At 43.1% G+C, this 23216-nt stretch overlaps 4 protein-coding genes across 5 annotated transcripts in view; 1 reads left to right on the top strand and 3 right to left on the bottom strand.

The window, feature by feature from the left end:
- Window positions 1–44: 44 nt before the first annotated feature.
- Window positions 45–15465, bottom strand: LOC109487179 (F-box only protein 21-like). Its single transcript, XM_019791164.1, has 14 exons — window positions 15290–15465; window positions 12751–12883; window positions 11883–11995; window positions 10986–11113; window positions 9929–10081; window positions 9172–9302; window positions 8406–8542; window positions 7659–7800; window positions 7194–7258; window positions 6842–6941; window positions 6245–6364; window positions 5730–5815; window positions 3714–3871; window positions 45–2843 (listed from the first exon to the last, which is right to left on the bottom strand). The coding sequence occupies exons 1-14, from the start codon at window positions 15454–15456 to the stop codon at window positions 2671–2673; spliced, it is 1806 nt and encodes a 601-aa protein (XP_019646723.1). The 5' UTR covers window positions 15457–15465; the 3' UTR covers window positions 45–2670.
- LOC109487176 (histidine protein methyltransferase 1 homolog) lies at window positions 13580–14853 on the bottom strand. The gene has a single exon (XM_019791162.1). It carries the CDS (start codon window positions 14749–14751, stop codon window positions 13828–13830), a length of 924 nt encoding a protein of 307 aa, XP_019646721.1. The 5' UTR covers window positions 14752–14853; the 3' UTR covers window positions 13580–13827.
- A 2889-nt stretch (window positions 15466–18354) lies between the features above and the next one.
- On the top strand, window positions 18355–20533 carry LOC109487143. Its single transcript, XM_019791115.1, has 2 exons — window positions 18355–19012; window positions 19707–20533. The coding sequence occupies exons 1-2, from the start codon at window positions 18463–18465 to the stop codon at window positions 20531–20533; spliced, it is 1377 nt and encodes a 458-aa protein (XP_019646674.1). The 5' UTR covers window positions 18355–18462.
- Window positions 20534–22191: 1658 nt separating this feature from the next.
- The window catches only part of LOC109487210 (transmembrane protein 17B-like), an 11302-nt gene continuing 10277 nt past the window's right edge, over window positions 22192–23216 (bottom strand). For both annotated transcript variants that reach the window (XM_019791195.1, XM_019791194.1), the window contains one exon: window positions 22192–22920. In XM_019791195.1, the coding sequence (XP_019646754.1) occupies window positions 22795–22920 (126 nt within the window). In that variant the 3' untranslated portion in view covers window positions 22192–22794. The remainder of the gene's footprint in view (window positions 22921–23216) is intronic.

Here is a 23216-nt window from a genome sequence, read left to right as displayed (position 1 = left end):
AACAGGAAAAACTCAAGAAGCCAACAAAGAGATAGTCATGAAAAAACGATGATTTTAAGATGTTTTATTCCTGTGTTTGTCGCACATTTTTTGGTATAGTTGTATCTTGTATGGCACACTTTTGTTAGCTGAACATTTCATACTCACATAATATTATTTTACAAGAAACAACCAACAATATACAATGACATTTGCTTGCCAAGAAAAGTTCATACCTGAAAAGCTGACAAATGTAACAGCTGTATTGTCAACAGAAAGCTTTCTTAATATCTTTTACAAGGAACAACCGACGATAATTATGCAGAAGACAGAACGACATTTGCTTGCCAAGATAAGTTCAACAAAAAGTTTCTGAACTATAGTTTTTACAGGACACAACCGACGATATACAGAATATTTAAAAATTGTTTGCCAAGATAAGTGCATACATGAAGAGCTAAAAGTGTTTTTAACACAAAGCTTTTTGCATATTTTTAACAAAGGTTTTACAGATCTTATATACTATACACACATCTTACTACATGTAGGGATGATACAGCATCTAATACATGTATTTTAACCAAATACCAGCCATATATATTTTTGTATTTGCCAAGACAACTGTGCAGTCTCCATTGAAAATTTATGGAGCCAGTAAAACTTTTGAACTGACCCTTGAATTCTTCACATCAAAGATGTACATTTACAATGTTATGTCCATTGAAAAAAGTGAATAAATTATAAAACAGTGTGAACAACATGAGTCTTTACTGTACACCAACAAGTAGATACTGGTCTAGATATTAAACATTTTCAATCTTTTCATCAGTTTCTTGCCTCAAAAAGTACATTGATTTCAAGTTGTGCATAATGAGATTACTGATTCTCATTCTTGCTGACAGTATCAGTAGGGCAAGGAGACCATTTACATTCAATTTGGTACATGTAATTTCTCCATGTGAAAATCAAATTTCTGTCCCAAAATGAGAAAAGGTTCTTTACCGGATATTTCTAGCTTTATGCATTAGATGTATTCAGCTGTGCACAAGAACCACAGGACAGAGGCAAATGGCGAGCTACCATCAAGCCCCAGCATCAGAGTACAATCATGTCTAACCCTCGGAACACAGGGAACAGACGTTAAGCCGGATAGAGAGAGAGATAACTTGCCAATGCCACATTAGATGATCTAGTACAGTAACTACATAGTACTAGTACCACAGTTCCACAGATTGAAATGTTACCACAGCTATTATCTTACATATTGCTCATAAATACCAAGCACTACATTTTACCAAATTGAATCCACCTGGTGGCAAAAAAAGTGTAATTATGCTCTGCAATTTTCAAACTGCTATATTGGCTAATTCCACATTAAATTTTCAACACTTCATCTCACAATTCAAGACTTGAATATAATAATTCTTGAGCTGAACAGAAGTTCAAGCTCAATTTATTAAAGTGACTTCAGTAATAATTTACTATCATGACACTATATAGTACCTAACACCCCGAGGAACTACCAAATATGGTTTTAAGGACAAACAATAAATTATAGAAAGTCAGGAAAGTTTAATGGTAGCAAAAGGGTGGGATGGGGTAGCAGTTAACAGACATGACTTCACTGCAGCTGAAAGGTTTGTCCGATCTTGTGTTATCATAGCATCACATAATAGTATGCTTGCTACAAAATAATGATTCACTTTGAAATTCGTTTCTCACAAATTGTGGCAAACCCTTGCAATTTCTGTCTGTTAAAGCTTAAAAATACATCATACATACTGTAGTATAGCTAACTAAGCTTGTTTCACTCTTGTCTTGGCACCATATGCGTAGACAACATGACTTCTGTATCTTTACCGACATGAAACTTGAAGACAAATCTTTGAATATATTTTGCTTTTGCCAAGGTTGATTTGATGTAACTGTACAATACAAGTGGGACACAGACAGCTGTTGCTGGTGTTGTGTCCCACACATAGAAACAAATACAGGACAGGACAAAACTCAATTTCATTTGGAGGAAAGTTGTGTAAAGTGCCTTTTCCAAGGGCACAAGATCGGTGGCATGTTCTTGCTTTTGCCGATGGCAATGAAAATCTTGAAAGAGATAAATCTTGAACATCCACTGTTGTAACACTGACATACATAGATCACTTCGAGTACTCTCCAAGCAGAGGTTTGGGCTTAGGCTTATTTCTGGCGTGTATTTTTATTGGGCTCTCTTTTTTGGTATCTTTTTCTACACTTGTCCAACAGGGTGGCAAATAGATACTGCCTACAAAATGGATACAGCCTAACCAAGTTGATAAGGTCTTTGCAGCCACCAAAAGGTGTTAAGTTTTAATGTGTGTCTTGTTTGTGTGCTTCGTTATAATTGTCTTGTGTGTGAGCCACAACACCAGCCCCCGCTGCCTGTGGCCCACAAGTATTGTACTGTTTGCAACACAAGGCCTAGAAAAACTTGGTGGGAGTGTATCCAGAAGGATATCAAGGAGTGTGGTCTGTCCAGTACAGACCCACAGAACAGAGCTAGCTGGAGGCGTGGTGTCCAGAACAGCCGACTGCTGCCCACCCCTGGGACAGGGAAACCTACAGCAGTATAATCTAAACACGGATAGTGAGTGAGTGAATCTCAATAAATCAAACCAAATCAAAAAGATCTGCTTGGAGATTACACTCAGTGGTGAACTAGGGTGATGCGTCGTCCGAGGCGAAGTGCCTGCATGTCATGTCCTCATCGTGTGGGTATCTCTTCTTTAGCTCGTTGTTTGGTACATAGTAGTTTCCCTTGTATTCCTGGAAGAAGCGGCCAATTTCCGGATGGGTGATCTCACACGGACGCTGGTGGTGCTCCAGATTCTCTGTCAGATTATTGTAACAGTGTTTTAGACTAGAGTCAATGTTACTTATTGAGTTTGTGATGCTTGCTTGATAGAAGCAAAAGGACAGGCCTGGCCAGGGTCAGGTTTTTCACCCCGAAAAGCCTAAAACTCATAACCCTCTGAGACACTATTACTTGTTTATAAGGTTATACAGATGTAGCTCCATTCTTAAGTCAAATTCTAACTTGTTCCAGATTCTCTGTGAGATATCGTAACAGTGTGTTTTAGACTGGAGTCAACGTTACTTATGATTGAGTTCACTCTTGACTTTTCTTTGATAGCTCCCCAAAAAAGCAGATTAAAGGAGTCACAGGTCCTCAAAGGAACAGGAGCTGATTTTCTGAGGCACTGTCTTATTTATCTTTACATGTATATTTTCGTCATATTTAAACAGGGTGATGCACTCAGTGTCAATGATGTCCCTTCATCATATCACTCACTGATTTGTGACAGACCAATAATATCTGTGCAATAGCTCAATCAGGTAGAGCGCTCACTTTGTAACTAGGAGGTCGTGAGTTCAAACCCCAGCCAGGTCATACCAAAGACTTTAAAAATGGTACAAACTGCTTTCTCTGCTTAGCAATCAGCATCTATGAGAAAGAGTGTGGGAAGGTCGGAAGGTCAAACACACAGCACTGCCAGCAGGCTAGCCCCCCTGCTGTAGTGCTTGCATAACTGTGTGTCCCAAGGACTACAGAAATAGAGATGGGTACCACCCCTATGCTCCACATGGAGTGTAACAGAAACTTTTGAGCCTGTAAAACAACTTCAAATTCCAAGAATTCATGGAATATGCAGTTATAACTGATGTACAGGAACCATGACTGCAAAGTGTAGAGAACGTACCTCTTGCTGCGTATCTGTTGGAGCCATCAGCCACCAGCACATTGAAGAAGGGTTGGTTTGGCCCCTTGGAGAGACTGTGTACACCCATCTGTATCATCCACTCCTCACTCATCTCACACTGTGGGTCCCAGCCATAGATCACACAGTTGTAACTGTACCTGTGGAGACAAGAGGGGTGTAGTACAGTCTACCCTAACCCTAACCTCACCCTAACCCTAACCCTAATCCTAATCCTAATCCTAACCCTATAACCCTAACCCTATAACCCTAACCCTAACCCTAACCCTAACCCTAACCCTATGCCTAACCCTAACCCTAACACTCATCTCACACTGTGGGTCCCAGCCATAGATCACACAGTTGTAACTGTACCTGTTGGGAACAAGAGGCCAGTAGTACAGTCTACCCTAACCCTAATCCTAATCCTATAACCCTAACCCTAATCCTATAACCCTAACCCTAACCCTAACCCTATAACCCTAACTGTAACCTAATAACCCTAACCCTAACACTCATCTCACACTGTGGGTCCCAGCCATAGATCACACAGTTGTAACTGTACCTGTGGGAAACAAGAGGCCAGTAGTACAGTCTACACTAACACTAACCCTAACCCTAGCCCTAACCCTAACACTCATCTCACACTGCGGGTCCCAGCCATAGATCACACAGTTGTAACTGTACCTGTGGAGACAAGAGGGGTGTAGTACAGTCTACCCTAACCCTAACCCTAACCCTAACCCTAACCCTATAACCCTAGCCCTAACACTCATCTCACACTGTGGGTCCCAGCCATGGATCACACAGTTGTAACTGTACCTGTGGAGACAAGAGGCGTGTAGTACAGTCTACCCTAACCCTAACCCTAACCCCAACCCTATAACCCTAACCCTATAACCCTAACCCTAACCATAACTCTAACCCTAACACTCATCTCACACTGCGGGTCCCAGCCATAGATCACACAGTTGTAACTGTACCTGTTGACACATGTTGTTCATCTGTGTTCTTGGTTCAACTTTTGTTCCAACACAAAGAAATATTCTCACCATATATTTTGTTCCAACACAAAGAAATATTCTCACCATATATTGTTCAGTCACTCTGGTGTTCTTCAATAGACTGACCCAGTAAGACCACGAAATAAGTCTCACTGGGTCAGTCTATTGAGGGACACCACACCAAAGTGACTGGTCAAAAACTCTAGGTGAGAACATTTCTTTGTGTTGCAACAAAAGTTTTAACATTATACACTTTTCATGTGTTGTTATACCTTGTTGTTATGTTCAAAGAGCCATAGATCACACAGTTGTAACTGTACCTGTTGGAAACAAGAGGCCAGTAGTACAGTCTACCCTAACCCTAACCCTAATCCTATAACCCTAACCCTTACCCTTACCCTAACCCTAACCCTTACCCTAACCCTAACCCTAACCCTAACCCTAACCCTAACCCTAACCCTAACCCTAACCCTAACCCTAACCCTAACCCTTACCCTAACCCTAACCCTAACACTCATCTCACACTGCGGGTCCCAGCCATAGATCACACAGTTGTAACTGTACCTGTTGGAAACAAGAGGCGAGTCGTACAGTCTACCCAGGCTGCCAGGACACCGCAAATCAAACCTGGGCAGCCAGCTTGTGAACACAATGCTCTAAATGCTAGGCCAAACTCATTTCACACTGTTGGTCACCCTGGAATCACTCAGGTAGCCAGCGTACAAATGCAACGTCCTAACCACTAGGCCAAAACCCAACAGACCCGTCGGTAGCACCTGAAACCCCACTGTTACACTTCTCCCCTTTTCTTTTCAAGATTTATCCACAAATCTAAAGCACACTAGGGGCGAGTGGAAACACAAATACCGCGGGCTTTTGGGTTGCCATAAGTAACCAAACACCCTAACCACTGTTGTACATGTAAGCAATTTCTCAATGAAATTGCAGATTGTCCCTAAGCCACATAAAAGCAGAAGCAGTCATGCAAAGATATGGCTCAACGTGACGAAGCTACCTTCTATGCCTCATGATCATGCCCACGGAGTAGATGACACCCTCTGCGTTGAAGTTCTTCTTGTCATCCCTTCGCTTTTGCTCCACCTGGAACAAGAACAAGAATTGTTTGCATGCTGCTCACTCACTCACTCACTAACACACTCACACTCATACATGTACACTCACACTCACTCACACATTCACACTCACTCACTCACTCAATCACTCATACACTCACACTCACACACTCACACAAACACACTCTCACTCACTCACTCACTCACTCTCATTCACTCACTCATACACTCACTCACACACTCTCACTCACTCACTCACTCACTCACTCACTCACACACTCACTTACTCACAAACTCACACTCACACAAACTCACTCACTCCCTCACACACACACAAACTCACTCACTCCCTCACACACTCACACACACACTCACTCACACACTCACACAAACTCACTCACTCACTCACTCACTCACACAAACTCACTCACACACACACACAGACATACATACTCACCTTGGGAGGTTCGTCCTTGATGAGTTGCTGCTGTGTGGCCTTGACCATCATGTGACCAATCTGGTTGGACAGTTCCTCAGCTTCAGGCCTCTCCAGCAGCCGCTGGAGGTTCTCCATCACCTTTGCAGCCACAAACAAAACACAGAATGGACTGGTATGGGGCCAGAGTGATAGACAGAGAGGACAATGGATGTTGGATTAAGGAGGCTATATAGATCAGGCAATCTACTCTTGTCATGAACCCGGATGAGGGTTCATGACAACAGACTTAATACAGACAATCAGTCAAGTTTGGGACCGCATTTTTAAGAAGTAGAAGTTTACTGTGTTAAATGCAACCATGTACATAATTCACCCCTGTACGTTGGGGACCGTATTGTAGATACAGTTCCTTGTAATAATGTACCTATAGAATGCATCTATAGAAGCGACACCTGTGCTGCATTGCAATGTGAACCAGTCAGAATTAGCCTGAGGAAGGTGACAGACGGTCACGCAAACGCCGGCCGAATAAAACACTTGGTTGTGTAAAAAGGAGTCTCTTTATTCATATGCTAAGACATGTGCAACTTAAAAGAAGAAGTCTCGAAACCCTACCTCTGACAGGTTGATGTTGAGGTGTAGGTAGACCCTGGCCTGGAGAAGGGCATTCTCAATGTCACCGGGGTTCAGCAGGAGGGCAAGGTCAAGGTTACTTCTCAGACACACCAGGGAACTGTGGGGAAAATGTAGTACATTGTACATGGGACAGTATACCAGGATAGGAATACCAGGAAAGTATAACAGGAATAAGTCATAGTAGAAATTTATGTTAAAACATCATTTAAACTCAAAGAGTACACAGGGATCAAATTTTTAACAACCACCATTGTTGCCTTCATCAGGATAAGTATAAGTCATGGTATGGAATCCAATTGAAAGTAAAATTGCTTATTGGAGCAGTCCTTACCTGTCTCCCATTTGAGCCTGTCTTCTCCCAATGCTGAGGAGGTTGTTGACCATTCGGGTAAACACCTGAACAATACAAATTTAAAAGTGGCTAAAGAAATAGGGTCATTTGAACCACTGTAACATATGTAGATGTAATTCAAATGTTGTTTGAAACAGGACTAATAAGTACTGGTATATTGAAACTGGCCTACCAATCCCAGATATTAACATTTGGACAAGTGCTAGGACATGGCCTGGGTACCATCCTGGTTAGTTTACGTCCGCTCCCACAGTCGCTACCAACCTGCAGCTGGTTGGCCTGTAGCAACTGTTAGAGAGGACGTAAACTAACCAGGATGGTACCCAGGCTCGCTAGGACAATCTTTAACAAAAAATACCATAATGTGTAATGAGATACAAAAATATATAATATTTATATGAACTCTATCTAAAAAAAATATGTGTACAAAACTGCAGAACTTACTGTTTTTGATGAAACAGCCTCATAGCAGGAGTCAGGCATCCAGTTGACGCCATGGATGTCGATGAGGTTGGCACACTCCCTTCTGTTCAGGAACCTGCCCTTACCGAAGGCGTCGATGTACATGTAGTCATCTGGGGAGTCACTGAGTAATAGAGGAACAAGGACATTTTTCTAAAATGTTTTGTGATACACAGGTAGACATTTTCTTGTAGATTGAGTATTTGCAAATGTAAGGATCACAGTGGGCTTTGTCAGTGTATATGTAAAGATTGCAGATTGTCCCAGTAAAGATTGCAGATTGGAATTCCCATTTCACCAAGAACAGATTGGAATTCCAATCAGTCCTAGGACAATCCCTGATTGTCCTGAATTCCGATCTCTATTGTGACAAATAGGACCAGTGCAATGGCCAAGTGGGTAGAGTGTTTCGCCTTGCATTCCAAAGACTTGGTACATACTGCTTTCTCTACTTTATAGCACTCAGCATTTGGGAAAGAGTACAACACTACCAGTGAACTAGCCCTGTGCTGTAGTGATTGTACAACTAGTACTACTCTGTGGCCCAAGGGCTATTGAACCAGAGATGTGACAAATGTATCATATATCAAGTTGATTTGATTTGATTATCTTGTATGCCACACAACAGTGACATGTACTGTAGCAGGTTGTGTTTGAACTGCAGAGAATCAGCATACTAGATAGCTAGACCCTTGGCCTTGCAGTAAGAGGAAATGAGAGTTTGCCTACCCGTCAGGCTGGTCGTGCCATCTCAGCAGGAAGTGGTTTGGGAAGTTGACAGGTTCCAGGTGGACGCCCAGACACTTGGCGATCTCGGCGTACAATATCGCCATGGTGATGGGAATACCTGCCTTTCTCTCCAACACCTGGTCAAGAAACAATCAGGGGGAAGATTAAATTTCAGTTTTATTTGCATATCAATCAATAGGTTGTGCTTATAAACCTGCATTTCCCCTCTGGTCTCTCAGTCAATGTCAAAAGCTAGTGGATACTAGCTGAAAGTCTGACGTTTCCAAAATCATATCCAGTTGCTTGAGTAACTGCTTTTTGGCGTATCGTATTACCTGGATGTCTAACCTTCATCAACGTAAATTTCAGTTATTTTTTCAGAGGTTGAACATTTTTGTAGACAGGCAAACTGCCCCTACAGCCTGCAGCTATGGGACTGAGTGAATGAGTGATTTTATTTTATTTATCCAGAATATTAAATACACTCAGGTACTAGTAACTAGATCAGTTTTCTGGGTATCCCTGGGATTATCAGTACAGCATGCTATTATGTACTACGTATATATGCTATGCACATTATAGTATACCATTAAAGATTAAGTATTAGATACTTAGTAGTTGGTAGGTCCACCAGTTTATTAGTCATTTTGTACATCATGCATAGTCTGGACATTTTTCTTCCGTCTTCTAGCAATAGCATTGCCTATCTATGTAACTCCTCTGCACTAGTTTTTGATTTGAAAGAAAGCACAAATTTGTCTCTTACATAAGGTAGAAAGGAGTTCTTGGAGTCGTAGTATTCCTCGATGTTTCCCCTGAAGCTCATCTGGTTGTACAGAACCTGGTTGATTGCCTCCAGAACCTGCCTGCACTCATTTCGAGAGAGGACAGGGGGCGCTGCAGTACAGGAAGAGAAAAAACAACCTGTAGATCATGAGTTTTACCCAAGAGGTACTAGTATATCACAGTCATGTAGCCTCTGTATGAATGGACTTTTCCCCACTTCAAGTGATAGGACAAGCAAAAAATGATTCTGATCATCTTGAGCTACAAAAATTTGTTGTTTTTGGCTTTTTTTTCCACAAATAGCAGTTTAGGCCATGCAAGATTTCCGTCAATTAGACAGGCAAAGCATGTCTGAAACTGGGACCCAAAGTGGTTGTCCCAAAACAAACTACAAACATACAATCAAGAGGGACTTGCAAACAGTAAATCTAAATTGGAAGGATGTAGAGAGACTGATTGTTGACTGAACCTACTGGAACACTGAGTGCCTCATGTGTCAGAAGACATGGGACCCCTTAAAAAGTCTAAGTAAGTAAGTATTATAAGTAAGTAATTATGTGTACAATATTTCAAGGATGACTTATGCATTTCATTGTAATCTGATGATGATGAATTTTAAACTGCTGATCATTGCACCACAAGTCAGGAGTTACTCCTGCCATGTTCTTCTATCAAATAAGTTAAAGTTATCTTAAGTACTAGTAAGTGAGTAAGTATCAGCTTTGCCATCCGAGTACCTTGGTTGCGATTGTCCCTGATGGCAGCGTGTTCTGGGTTCCTTGTGGCGATCTCTGCTCTCACCCTGTCCACGATCCTGTCTATCTGCTGCACCACTGCCTGAACTGTCATGTCCTCGGAAGGGTTGTTCCACTGGGCAAACAGCACTGCTCCTGTGTACGAACACAAAAAACAACACAAGAAATTTAATTATTACTTAAGCAACTGGATAAGTTTTGAGAATCATCTGACAAAATGTCTGATGATAGAGTTTGAGACTTTGAGTTGCTTGAGTATCAACTTCTTGTGTATTTCATTACCCGTATGCCTAACCTTCATTCATACAAAACACATGGTGCAAAGAGCACTGATCCTGTGCAGGATCACAAAAAAATTGTTAGTCAAGTAACTTGATATCCATGAATAGTTTCATCAGGTTGGTAATACTGTGACTGAACAAAGAGACTCTTTTTACACAATCAACTGTTTTATTCACAGCCAGTGTTTCGGTGACCGTCTGTCACCTTCCTCGGGGCAATTGGGAAAGGCTACATTGCACATGCACAACACTGATGTCAAATTTGACCAATCAGAATCAGGTTCTAGCCTTGGTGCTGACTTACCTTCCAATAAGCTCTCATATTACATTTGAAATTTGACCAATCAGAATCCGGTACTAGCCTTGGTGCTGACTGACCTTCCAATAAGCTCTCATATTACATTTGAAATTTGACCAATCAGAATCAGGTTCTTTTTTTTTTTGAAGTTCATTTTTTTATTCATTTCATTAGAAAAACAAAATCATGGCACAAGAAAATAAATGACGTACATGTATGACCACAAAACTGATACATAAAACCGGCAGACAATAAACAGTAGAAATAATAAGAAATTAATGAGAACCCCCCAGGGAAATAAATTAAAACAATGGCCAAAGGAAAACTTAGATCGGTATGACATGTAAGTTTTACCAATTTTTATATATATAAGAATATATATATAAGCAATTAATTATATATATTCATATATACGTTAGACAAGAGTATAAATCAGGTTCTAGCCTTGGTGCTGACTTACCTTCCAATAAGCTCTGCTGGTCTTCTGGCTGTTCCAACACCTGCCGCCACTCCCCCTTCAGATGCTGGTGCTGCATGTACCTCAGGACTTTTTCTCCGTAGTATTTCAGAGTCAAGTCTGTGTGTTTCCTATCATGTCAATACACGTAGTTCATTAATAACTGTTCCACATTAGAATCACATCCACATAGCTAGAGAAACTCTAGACACTACCTTAAGAAAATCTGGACACTAGCTTAAGAAACTTTGGACTTTTTCTCCATAGTATTTGAGAGTCAAGTCTGTGTGTTTCCTGTTGTATTGATACATAAGGATACACAATCAGAATGCAGCTCATTACCATTGGCAATAGTAGTGTAGTTCTACAGTAGAATCACATCCACATAGCTTATTAAGAAACACTAGACACTAGCTTATTAATAAACTCTGGAATTTTTCTCCATAGTATTTGAGAGTCAAGTCTGTGTGTTTCCTGATGTATTGGTACAGAAGGATATACCAGTACATACTTCACAAACAGTACTAGAATCACATCCACATAGCTTAAGAAACTCTGGACACTAGCTTAAAGAAACTTGGAACACTAGCTGGGAAGAAGTGTATTTCATAGGCAATTACTGCCTCTTATCTGAGCATTATGTTCTGTTCTGGTCTGTTCTGTTCTGTTATATGTTATGACATGTTAGATATTCATAATATGTGTCAAGTGAGGGGGGAAGTTTTACTGTGCTTATGAAAATCTCACTGTGCTAATAGCTATCAGTTATATATATCTGAATTGATTTGAGCATCTCAATAGCAGTCAGTCAATCTCACAGCTCCTAAACCTCACCTCACCGGTCCCATAGCAGTCTGTCCTGCCGTCGGGGCAACTAAACAAAATATAGAAATGCCGTACCGTTGTTTGTCATGTAGAAGAACCATCAGTTCGTTGAGCACGCTCCGCATCATGCACTCATTCTGTCCCGCCAGCTCTGCGAATGGTCGGAACGCCTCGGATGGGACCTCGTCCTTGTGGTAGAGAATGTTTTATTCAATAAAACAAAACCCTCACAGCACCAGTGCTGAGTTGTACACAACCAAGTCCTTTAAATATTATCAGGACTTAAGTATCAGACATTACAAATGAGAACTATTAAAGATAGTAATAACAATCCTGGAAAATAAGATATCACTATTATTACCCAGCTTAAAAGTCTATTATAACATTAACATTTACTGTCATTTAACAAACAAACATAATACAGTAGGGTACTATGATGACTTCTACCAACACAGATAAACTTCGAGATTGTCTGCATGGTGGCTTTAAAAAGGTGTCCTCATGTGCACCTGTTCCACCATGCCTTCCATGTATGTGGAGAATTGTAATAAATAAATAAATGCTAGTAAGGTAGTATGCTGTTCAGCATACCATGAAAGTTCATCTGTGTTGGTAGTAATCATAGTAAAACATTGAACTTTATTCCAACACAAGGGTTCACTTCAAAACGTGATCTCGCGAGAGTTACGGTTTACAAACACGTGACATTATTCACACGAGACTTTACTGATACGTGACGCAATTGATCAAAAGTGCCAGGGAGTTGTGAAGTGATTGGTCATTAATTATCCTGATGAAGGCGACAGTGGTCGTCGAAAATTTGATCGCTCTGTAACCCTTGTGTTGGAATAAAGTTCAATGTTTTACTGTTCAGCATACGTTGTGTCCAACACTACATGTCAGTTTCGCACTGTTCCTAAGTGTTGTATTGTGGAAGTGTTACCTTGTGGTAGAACTGTGGGGAGAAGGTGAGCAGGAGTTCCCGCACCAGCCGCCCGCACCGGAACCGTGTCTGGAACTCCTGCAGCCAATCATACTGCTTCTTCGGGCTGTAACGCATCTTCAGCGACGGCCATCTTGGAAAGGAAATTTGCCATTAGACACACTGTGCCAAAAGTTAAACAAACACAAACACACACATATGTACTAGTAGTTAATATCATATGGATGATTTCAAACGAGTTGTTCTGCTTCTTGGGGCTGTGCTGCATTTTCAGCAATGGCCATCTTTGAAACAGAATTTCCAATTTACTAATAGACACACTGTGCCACACACACACACACACACATCCCACACACACACCCACATACATTCATATACATGTACATGTATGTAACGTTATATGGACCATTTCAAACTGTCATACTGCTTCTTGGGGCTGTACCGCATCTTCAGCGACGGCCATCTTTGAAGGAAATTTGAAATTTACTACTAGATATTTGACACATTGTGGCAACGTTTATGGAGAGCAATATACATGTACCAAGCATTTCCATGTCCTTTTACTTGTAACCATCCTTTATATACTCATTGTCATGATAAACACATACATGTATACAAACACACACACACACACACACACACACAAACACACACTGACACACACTGACACACACACACACACTGACACAGTCACACAAGCATATGGACTGTTCTAAAACCCTGTATATACCCAGGGTGCCACGTAGACATGTTTATATGGTACCCAGCAAAATTACGAGAGTTGACACTGATCACTTTGAAAGTTTGAGAATACTTTATTTCAACCTTTCAGCAATCACATGACAATTTTATGTCACCAAAAACATTTTGAGAACATCATTTTTATCAACAAACTAATAATGAGAATCAAAACTGAGCTGTAATAGCTGTAAATACTACTACTAGCCCAATGGAATGCTTTTACTACCTCAATACACAAGTCTATTCATCATGTTATAAGACTTATTATTTATACTTAGTATTGACAATTATGTAATTGTTCATTTTTTGACAAGTACTGATATTGATAAGTCAGTGTCAAGATTTCTTTATTTCAATCTTGAGAATTTCTCTGTTGACTCCTTCCGAGTAAACCTTGCTGACTTCACTTCTGAAGACATCTTCCTTCCGGACAAACTCTTCAAACAGCCTGGTCCCTCCTCCCACGCCGAAGTAGTGAGTTTTTGCAGCCAGGTAGATGGTGCCGTGTGGTGCGAGCGTGCTCTTCATCAAGTCGTGCAACTTCTGGTAGGAGTCCGTGTTGTAGATTGTCTCCGATGTTAGGATGACGTCGTATTTCTCGTTGGACTTCGATTCTTCCGTCATTTTGTTGCCAGACTTCGAATTTGATTCTTTTGTCAGGTCGTTGGCACATTTTGATTCTTCTGTCAGAAGTTTCTGCACGCTGCTCCAGTCCCCTGCAAAAAATCTGCACCTGGTGGCATCAAGATCCGTTCCTGCGTTGAGTACGACGTTGGGAATCGTCACGTTTCGAAGCACTTCCTCATTGTAGTCTAGGAAGTGAACCTTTTCTGCTCCTTTGGTGAGTGCAAGGATCCCGGGTAAGCCTGCACCGCAGCCTATTTCCAGAACTTTCAAACCAGCCCAAGAGAGCGCTATTTCGCTGAGGTACTCCACAAGATCCACCGAACACTCCCATATCTTCATTCCACCTTCGTAGACATTCGGCACAAGGTCTGACTCTGAAGTACTAGCTTCTAGGCTCTTGCTTTGCGGAGCGGTTACATAGGACAACACTTTTCCTCCGTCTAGCCTAAGCTGGCTGGTGGCTGCAGGCTGTAGCAGTTCAGAAGGGGACACAGGGATTTCCTTTGCTGGTAATGGGGGAGGGGGGCACTCTGTGGTATCAGGAAGCTCCACTTTGCTAGTTTGACAACTACTAGTAACATCCCCTTCCTCTCTGTCTTCGTCATGTATCTGGAAACCGAACGTAAAGGACATCCTGGTTCCTCCAAGAAGAGTGTTATCCGCCGAAAATACCGCAGTTTAGTCATTTAAAGCACTTCCATGTGCACTTCGTGGTACTGAACGCTGGGTCCATACCGGAAGTAAATGGGTGTTGACCTTTGACCTACTTGGTCTACCGATATTTCTTTCCCAAGACACATATACACTAGTAGATATCAGGGAAAGAAAATATGCATGACATGAGAAATATTTCAACCTTTTTCACTGTAAATCTTGTCTTATTAGTTCCTGATTAGTATTCTAATCACGCAACTCATCACCTGCCTTGGACTTGGCACCAAAAAGGAAAGGAACGAAGATTTGCACCAAGACAAAAACATAGATATTTATGTCAAGTTTATATCACCAATAGTTTGTCGCATGTAAACTAGTCACTACCTCACCTCACCTATACGTATGTTGGCGGCTCTGGACACTAAACAATGCCTTTAAATGTCTCTAACTGTATGTTATTAATATGGGTCTGGTGGTCAGATGCGTATCGTGGGGTCATGATATTTGAGATGTTTACCTTTCGAACAACTTGAGCCTCCAGATCTCACCGCTTCTTGCGACCGAGTTGAATCTACTGCAGGTGTAGCCGAAGTTTAAGACGTCTTGGTGGTCCAGAACGGGCGAGCGAAGGACCTGTTCCACCGTTTCATCCGCCAGAGAATTTATTGTGGCAGCGGCCGCCATTTTGTATGTTTATGTGGACTATTCCATCGATTCGATTTTGAGGGAGAGACTAGGTGAGTACAATATTACTCTCCAAGCAGAGGTTTGGGTTTTGGGGTGTTTTTAACGTGTTTTTAGGCTTTATTTTATCGGGGGTTTTCTTTTGCACTGGAATTTTTTTTCACCCAACCCCCCAAATGTTTTTTTTTTAATTTCTGTGCAAAAGAGAAACCCCGATAAAGAAGCCTAAAAACACGCCAAAAATAACCCAAAACCCAAACCTCTGCTTGGAGTATAAACTTTTGAACAGGTCAAGGGAAGAACGTGGGTTGTTTTGCTTGTCTTGTGTCTCAGAAATATATGCTGACAAATTATTTTCAGTATTTACTTTGTGTATAGTTGCGAGCATAGACTTCAATGGACGGCTAGCCTGGTATCCAGTCTTACGTGATTGGGGGTATTGGGGTGTTCGGGAAGGTTGTGCCTTCGGGGGCTAGCTTCCCTCGCCCAGTGCAACAGACCGTCCCGGTAGGAGAGTTACGCTAATAAGAGACAGTATGCTTGGGGATTTGGAGGGCTAATCAATCTCTCGTGAAATACACACCGGGAAACCTATGTGAGGCGGGCGGGACAGAGCTTCGGCCCCGACCACGATCAGACTGGATACCAGTCTATTCAATGTCATGAAGTTTGCCAATGCTAATTAATGGCTTTGTGTACCACCTGTTAAGCGCCGGTTAAGCCAGGGGCGTACCAGCCTGGGACCCGCCAGGATCACCCCTGGACCCCGCCAGGGACCCTGTAGCTGCCCGGCCGGAATACAAGAGCCGGTCGGCACCCTACCGCATCCCGCACGGGTCCAGACGGGAGACTCACCGGGCACCGAACGGGTCCCTAACGTTAACAGAGACCGCCAGACCGGCCGTCAAAGGGACCAAAAGTTTGTGAATTTTAAATAGAAGCCGCCTCAGCTAGCTAGCCTCTACCAGGCACCTGGAAAAATAGTAGAAATTGGCCGAAATAAAGGAAATTATGTGACCAGGGGAGGTACTAAGCTATAGCCGGCCAGAGAAGATCCAATTCGCGACCCACGGACCAGCGATCCGCGGTGCCTGGTAGACAGTAGAGGCTACAGTAAGGGCCTGACAGCCGGCGCACGCTCGGCTTCATGACGCCGACCGGCTAGCCTCTACCAGGCTTGGGGAGGCGGCTGGAAAAAGTAGAAATCGGCCAAATAGAGAGATAAGCATGCCAAGGGAGGTTGTCCGTTGAGAGAACAGTTCGCCGCACCTTTCTAGCCACCTCCCCAAGCCTGGTAGAGGCTACCGGCCGGCGTCTACACCGAGAACATGCCTAGCAGGCCCCGTTGCAAATGTGACTCCAGCTTTAGAGACCTTTAACTGACTCAGTGCTCTCCAAGCAGAGGCTTCGGCTTATTTTTGATCGTCGTGTTTAATGTATTTTTTCTGGCTTTCTTATTCGTACTGGTGTCTGTTTTTACGCCAGAAAATTGCCCTGCCAAGTTGATACTGTTGTAACAGTTGGGGGTTTATAGGCGCTACCAACTGACCCAGCCAACGGGTCTAGACCTTTTCGGCCGAGTTGTTAGTTCGGCCGAGTTGTTAGAGCGTCTGAGTCTGAAGCTGGTGCTCGGGAGGTCATGGGTTCGAACCCCGGCCCGGACCAGGAGGGTTTTTATCTGTTTCTACTCGCTCCTTCTGTTTCTTACAGTGGTTCCCACACCAGTTCTGACAAAGAGTGCCGCTCCAGGGATGTCGAATTTGGAAGATTCGAGGACGAATCTTGAAAAGAAAAGGGGGAGTAGTGTAACAGTGGGGTAGGCGCTACCAACTGATCCGGCAAATGGGCCGGGTCTAGACCTTTTAGCGGAGAGGTTAGACTTACTTAGAGTGTCTGACTGGGGCCCGGGAGGTTGTGGGTTCGAACCCCGGCCCGGGACCAGTGGGGTTTTTACTGTCTCCTCCTGTTTCTTACACTGTCTTTACTGGCCACCATATTACATCTGCTTGGAGATTACTAACTTCGGACTTGCACACTTCACAACAGGCCCTCCTTGCTAATCTCCATATGAGCAAATCTTCCGGGTGGCTGAGAAACAATATCTATTTGCTCGGCTGGCGTATTAAAAAGATCTGTATCAGTATAGCCGGTATATCCGCCCTTCGGCGTAACACACCAGCTTCGCAGGCACGCGGTGCGGCGGCAGCTAGCTATATCACACCGAACGACTTGTTACACTCAATCTTTGCACATTTGATTGCAGGAGTTGTTTAAATGAGTGATGATGCCCCTACTGTGCTTGGTGGCAACGAGTTCCAGCTAGTCTACGATAGTTCTGGGGAAATACGAGTTTTTGAACACCTCAAGACACCTCAAGTACAAAAAAGAAAACCCGGTAAAAACGCCGAAAAACACGTCAAAAATAAACCGATTTTTTCGAAGCCTAAACCTCTGCTTGGAGATAGAGCACGGTCAAGGTCTGTACCAGCCTTCCGCGGGTTACTAGGAGGCAAATACCCCCGGCCAGACATATATTATTATGATGATGACTGCCAGACAGTATCGTCAGCAACGTTTCCAACTAATGGTTTCCAGACTCATCCTCCGACTGTTTCGGAAGACAAGCTATAGGAACGGCACGTGCGTTCCCGCCATTGACGTCACACAAGGTGCTTCCATGGTAGCGTTCAACAACCTCGCACGCGCGTAGAGCTGAATCATGGGAAAGAAACTTGAAATAGAAACGCTGTTGTCAAGGAAAATGCCAAGTCTAGAAGAATCGAGACGTTGCTTACGTATACGTTACCATGACATGGTCAGCTTTTTTTTTCTGAAACCGGTTCCCAACTTTTTTTTGCTGATGGTAGAACATGCACACGGCCCCAAAGTTTGCACACGGCCCGCTTTGCCTACGACCATGATTTTAACGAATAAAAAGGGCAAAATCAGAGGAAATCTCTTCACTTTTTCCTGCTACCTGCTGAATCGTGTGGAGCTGACTACAAAATGAAGGGGACATCGAGCATCATTCTTCTTCTTCTCGCCGCTTGTCTTAGCGCCTGGGCAGCGCCAAGCTATCGCGGCGGTAGCTCCGACGAAGAGACGCAACAAGAAGGACCCACCAATGAAGCCGGAGACTACAACAACCCAAGACCAGCAGATCTGATCGAAGCGGCCGACGCCTCCGACCCAGCGAAGACCTACCAGCTCCGTCACACTCTCAACATGAACGGCGGGCGGTACACCATCTTCACCAAGGTGAAGAAGGACGGCAGCTTGGAGCATCAGGCCACCAGGGTGTCCAAGAACAGCGTCGAGACCGTCGACCGTCAACCCGAGGCCTACTCGTCGACGGCGGTCCCCTTGGAAGAGGCAAGCGAACAACTTCTGAAGAAGGAACTCGGAGAAGACATCCAGAACGTCAACGAAGATGCGAGTCTGAACGACACCCGTCGAGGTCCCGTCTACGACTGCGCCTACAAAGTGTGGAACGACACAGCAACAGCGCAAGCGGAGAGCAAGATAATCTACAGGGTTCTGCCATGTCGCCCTTCGGGTAAGTGTGTTGGGTTAAACCCCATAGTAAGTTACTAGTATTAGGATCTCCTATACTCTCCAAGCAGAGGTTTGAGTTTTGGCTTGTTTTTGGCGTGTTTTAGGCTTTTTTTATCGGGGTTTCTGTTTTGCACTGGAATTTTTTAGATCTCCTATATATACGCATACACCGGACTGAAAAAGTACATGCATGTCAAACTGGATACGTCTTTCTGCTAACGGTAACGTGGTTGGATTTTGATATAACTGCCAGTATGTGTAACACACTAACAATTTGAATCTTTTGCAATTTATTCAGCTAGAACTATAGTTATTTCTTGTGCAACTTTGTTATTAGCATCCTTGTGCGTAGTCTGATTGAGAACTTTTGCTTGGTACCAGTTGCATTGGTCCGGTTTAGAGTATTGTCGTTCTTTACAGTACTTGTGTAGCGATGATGTGAGTGGTCCACATTTCATCAATTGTTACAGTTTGGCTTTCCCAGATGAAGCTGCAGTTTGCCCGTCTAGCCTCATGAGTTTATTGCAATGTTAACTTGTGTTTTTCGGTTTTCTTTTTGAAGGGTTACGCTTGAAGGGCTATGGAGTACAAAGTGCTGTGTGGTCTCTCAGGATCGGTTCGAGCGAAGTCGGAGCTCAAACTAAGTAAGTTTTCCAAGATTGACGATTAACAAAATCTTGCTTCTTCTGTTACAGAAAGGAACGAGCAGACCTGCGACGGTACTACCGAACAGTACATGACGTGCGAATTCAAGACGGACCAAACCCTGCGACAAGTCATACTCCAGAAAGCCGAGCTCTACATCCCCCAGTTAAGCGACGACGGGCCACCTCCCAACGCACACGAAGCAGACGCCAGAAGCGCCGGGCAACCGAGTCAAGACAACGGCACGACCCAAGACCCCGAACCTACGGCCAAATCCATCGCCAACGGTTCCAGTTCGGTCACCAATCCAACAGCCGACGAAGCCAGCAGCATCGAAACGTCCAAAGATGAAGACAGCCAGCTCGAGTACAAGTACAAGAACGTCGGCGGAGATCAAAGCGCCCCGCCGAAAGAGCAACCACCTGTCAACTTCCTGAAACTCGCGGCCGCCAAAGAAAAATCGGCGCCAAACATCAACGACGCCCGTGGCGACGCGCCAGCCGCAGGCGACAACCCAGCCAGCACTGAAGTCGTCAACATCGCCATGTACAAGCCACACAGAAAGGCACCGTTCCAATTCGGCGCTCGGGCAACCGACGGGCACTGCGGGCCGGCTTTAGACGTGTTGAAGATGCTCCAGCGCTGGCAGAGGCGTGCGTTCGACCCGAGCAGCATCGAAATCCGCCTGCCGATGGCCGCCCCTGACTGCGCCGAGAAGACGGACAACTGTGCCGACGGACAATGCCTTCCTCACGGCCGCGTGTACCTTCTGCTCGCGTACGCGGAAAAGGCGGACGACGAGGAGCCGGCAACCATGGCCCCTGAAGTCATGAAGGAGTTTCTGGACATTATTTTAAGTAGAAGCAAGCTGGACTGATCGAACTACACGCCCTGTATGAAGTACCGACTAAGATACGAGTACGTAACACTAACAGTTGTGCCTTTGTAACTACACGATGGAATGGCAAGTCACTACAGAATACATATACAACGGTAAGGTTGATAAAAGCATAACAGTGCTGCTTTTGATTGCTATTATATCGCATTAGCTTTCAAAATTTGTAACTAGCTAGCTCTTGTCATAGTTTTACTGCGGTTTTGGCTGGTGTGACAAACGTGTACAGATTGGTTTAGTCCGATGAAAGTGTATAAATGTTATATCTTGGGCTGCTAATATCAAGTATCTTTTATTTGTCTCCAAACCGTTTTTCTATACTATTGACACGTGGACTTAGACAAACGTCCATTTAATTCGACCTTTAATTTTTCTTCTTTCATTGTATTGACTCATGGACAAAAAGGTCCACTTCGACTGATTGTATATTTCCACGGAGAGAGCCTATGTTGTGAAAGGAAAAATGTTAAATGTAACTTGCGACACTTGAAGCAACTTCTGTCGGGCACAGTGCATCATGTATGGATTCGTTGCTCGGGTTAAGTTGCCACAAATGCAATGCTGATTGCTTTGAACAATATATATCAAAATGTATCAAACTCTTCAAGTCTTGTTGCTTTCTTTTTGTCCTGTGTTTGAATGATGAAGTTATCATGCATACTCTACCTAAGTTGTGACGGAAAATGGTAGCAACTGGTTCATGTTCGGTGGTGCTACAAGCCTACTACTTATCATTGGTTACACCAAATAATGCAAGGAAACATCATCTAAAACACAACCAAGAAGAACCTAACAAATAACATTGTCAGGTGTTCCTTCATATTACCCAATAGCCGTACAGGTGGTAAAAGTTGAACTTGTCTTCAGTCAGCTACAATTACAAAGAATGATGATGTTCAACCACAATAACTTTTCAATGGGGTAGAGCTAACTCACAGTTAAATATGTCTGTCGAGGTGTAGCTCTCATAAATCAATCAACAAATAAATCAATCCACCAACCAACCAATCAATCAATCAATCAATCAATCCACCTTCTATCCAAGAGGATGTCCCTTACCAAAGCTAAACACTAATTTTCATCTGAGTTGAGTGATGAAATAGGTTTTAAATTTAAGTGCCTTTGCCAATGGCACTACACTGGAGCTAGCAGAGGATTTGAACCCACAACTCCACGAGGCCACCTCGCCACCACTCAGTTCAGTTTACACAGATGGTACTAGTAATACTATAGCCAAGAACAAAACAAGTATGTTGGATATACATAGACATACCATAGACAAATGTGCGTAGGGTGCCAAGTCCAGCGCCCTTGCCTCTTGAACCAACAGGTTAGGAGTTTGAATCCCGGCTCTTGTCACTCACTTGACATACATGCTAATGTGAGGGGTTACAGTCTTTAGAATGTCATGTTATGCCATGGTGCACTGTACATTGTGCTTGTCAAAAAGAGCTGGGAGAATTTCCCCAGTACAATGAACCTGTAAATACATAGTGTCTATCTTCTCTGACAAAAAGAGTAGAGGACTAGCTCTTCAGTGAGCTAAAACAGAATTAAGTTCTTTTCCTTTAGCAAAACAAACACAACATAGTCTATTCACTTGGACTGTTTTTTTATTAAGTCATTTTATTCTTTCCATAAACTTTATGGTGACATTTAACGTCTTGCAAGGACCAGATCAAATTACACGTACCTGTACATGTACCTGTATATACAGAGTAGAAACAACACTAAACAGTCATGTAAGGTGCAAATTTTTAAGCACGTAAAAAGGGGACTATACAACATATAGATGCTTAATATACATTCAAATGTACCAATATTTACAGAAAAAATCTTTCATCATCAATTCACTGAATATAAATTGGGACTACCATTTTGAAGATGCTCATTTGCAACAGTAGCTAATTATCCTGGGTACCATCCTGGTTAGTTTACATCCGTTCTTTCAGTTGATGACTTTCAGAGCGGACGTAAACTAACAAGGATGGTACCCAGGCTAGTAGCTAACCTACTAGTAGGAAAGCAACAAAATGTCACTCTAATCTCGGAGTTCATTTGTGTTGGTGGAAGTAATTATGAAATGACTGTCATTCTTTGACAAAGACTGGAGTTGTACAGTCGAAAATTTATTTATTATTTGTAAGTCCAATTTATTGTGTTCGCAATTGCAGTTCAAACTCGTTTCAAAATGTCACTCTAAGAATAAAAACATTTACACGCTATTGATCTAAATTCTAATCTCAAGCATCTGACGTCCATCTTGTCTGTCCGTCGTCCAAGTACTCCAAGTCATCAAACTGACGCAGGTGGAACTTGGTGACCTGGTGGCTGCTCATGATCTTTATGGCAAAGTATCCACAGACAACCTGCAAAGAGGTAAACCAGTCGTAAGAAACAGGAGGAGGGAGAAGAAACAGATAAAAACCCCGGGTCCCGGGCCGGGGTTCGAACCCACGACCTCCCGAGCACCAGCTTCAAATCCCGACGCTCAAACCACTCGGCTAAAAGGCCTAGACCGATCGGCCGGGTCAGTTTGTAGCGCCTGTGAACCCCCCACTGTTACACGGTCACTTTCTTAACATCTAGTAAAACGAAAAGACACAAACAATCTTTTGTACCTCGTGCGCTGCAGCTATTGTTTAAAACCCGATCTTTGTATATA

The sequence above is a fragment of the Branchiostoma belcheri genome, unplaced genomic scaffold, assembly GCF_001625305.1.
Source record: "Branchiostoma belcheri isolate BF01 breed outbred unplaced genomic scaffold, Haploidv18h27 scaffold86, whole genome shotgun sequence".
Taxonomy (NCBI): Eukaryota; Metazoa; Chordata; class Leptocardii; order Amphioxiformes; family Branchiostomatidae; genus Branchiostoma; species Branchiostoma belcheri.
The sequence above is the reverse complement of the archived record's forward strand: the minus strand, read 5'-3'. Positions and strand labels throughout refer to the sequence as shown.

What these genes read in the sequence shown, in the direction of transcription:
- LOC109487176 (XM_019791162.1), bottom strand. Translation starts at nt 14,751, where the DNA reads ATGTCCTTTACGTTCGGTTTCCAGATACATGACGAAGACAGAGAGGAA.
- LOC109487179 (XM_019791164.1), bottom strand. Translation starts at nt 15,456, where the DNA reads ATGGCGGCCGCTGCCACAATAAATTCTCTGGCGGATGAAACGGTGGAA. An exon ending in CAGGGACAATCGCAACCAAG is followed by an intron (nt 9,303 to 9,928) that starts GTACTCGGATGG and finishes CCTGTACTGCAG; the next exon opens with CGCCCCCTGTCCTCTCTCGA. An exon ending in ATGATCATGAGGCATAGAAG is followed by an intron (nt 3,872 to 5,729) that starts GTAGCTTCGTCA and finishes TTGTCTCCACAG; the next exon opens with GTACAGTTACAACTGTGTGA.
- LOC109487143 (XM_019791115.1), top strand. Translation starts at nt 18,463, where the DNA reads ATGAAGGGGACATCGAGCATCATTCTTCTTCTTCTCGCCGCTTGTCTT. An exon ending in TCTGCCATGTCGCCCTTCGG is followed by an intron (nt 19,013 to 19,706) that starts GTAAGTGTGTTG and finishes CTTCTGTTACAG; the next exon opens with AAAGGAACGAGCAGACCTGC.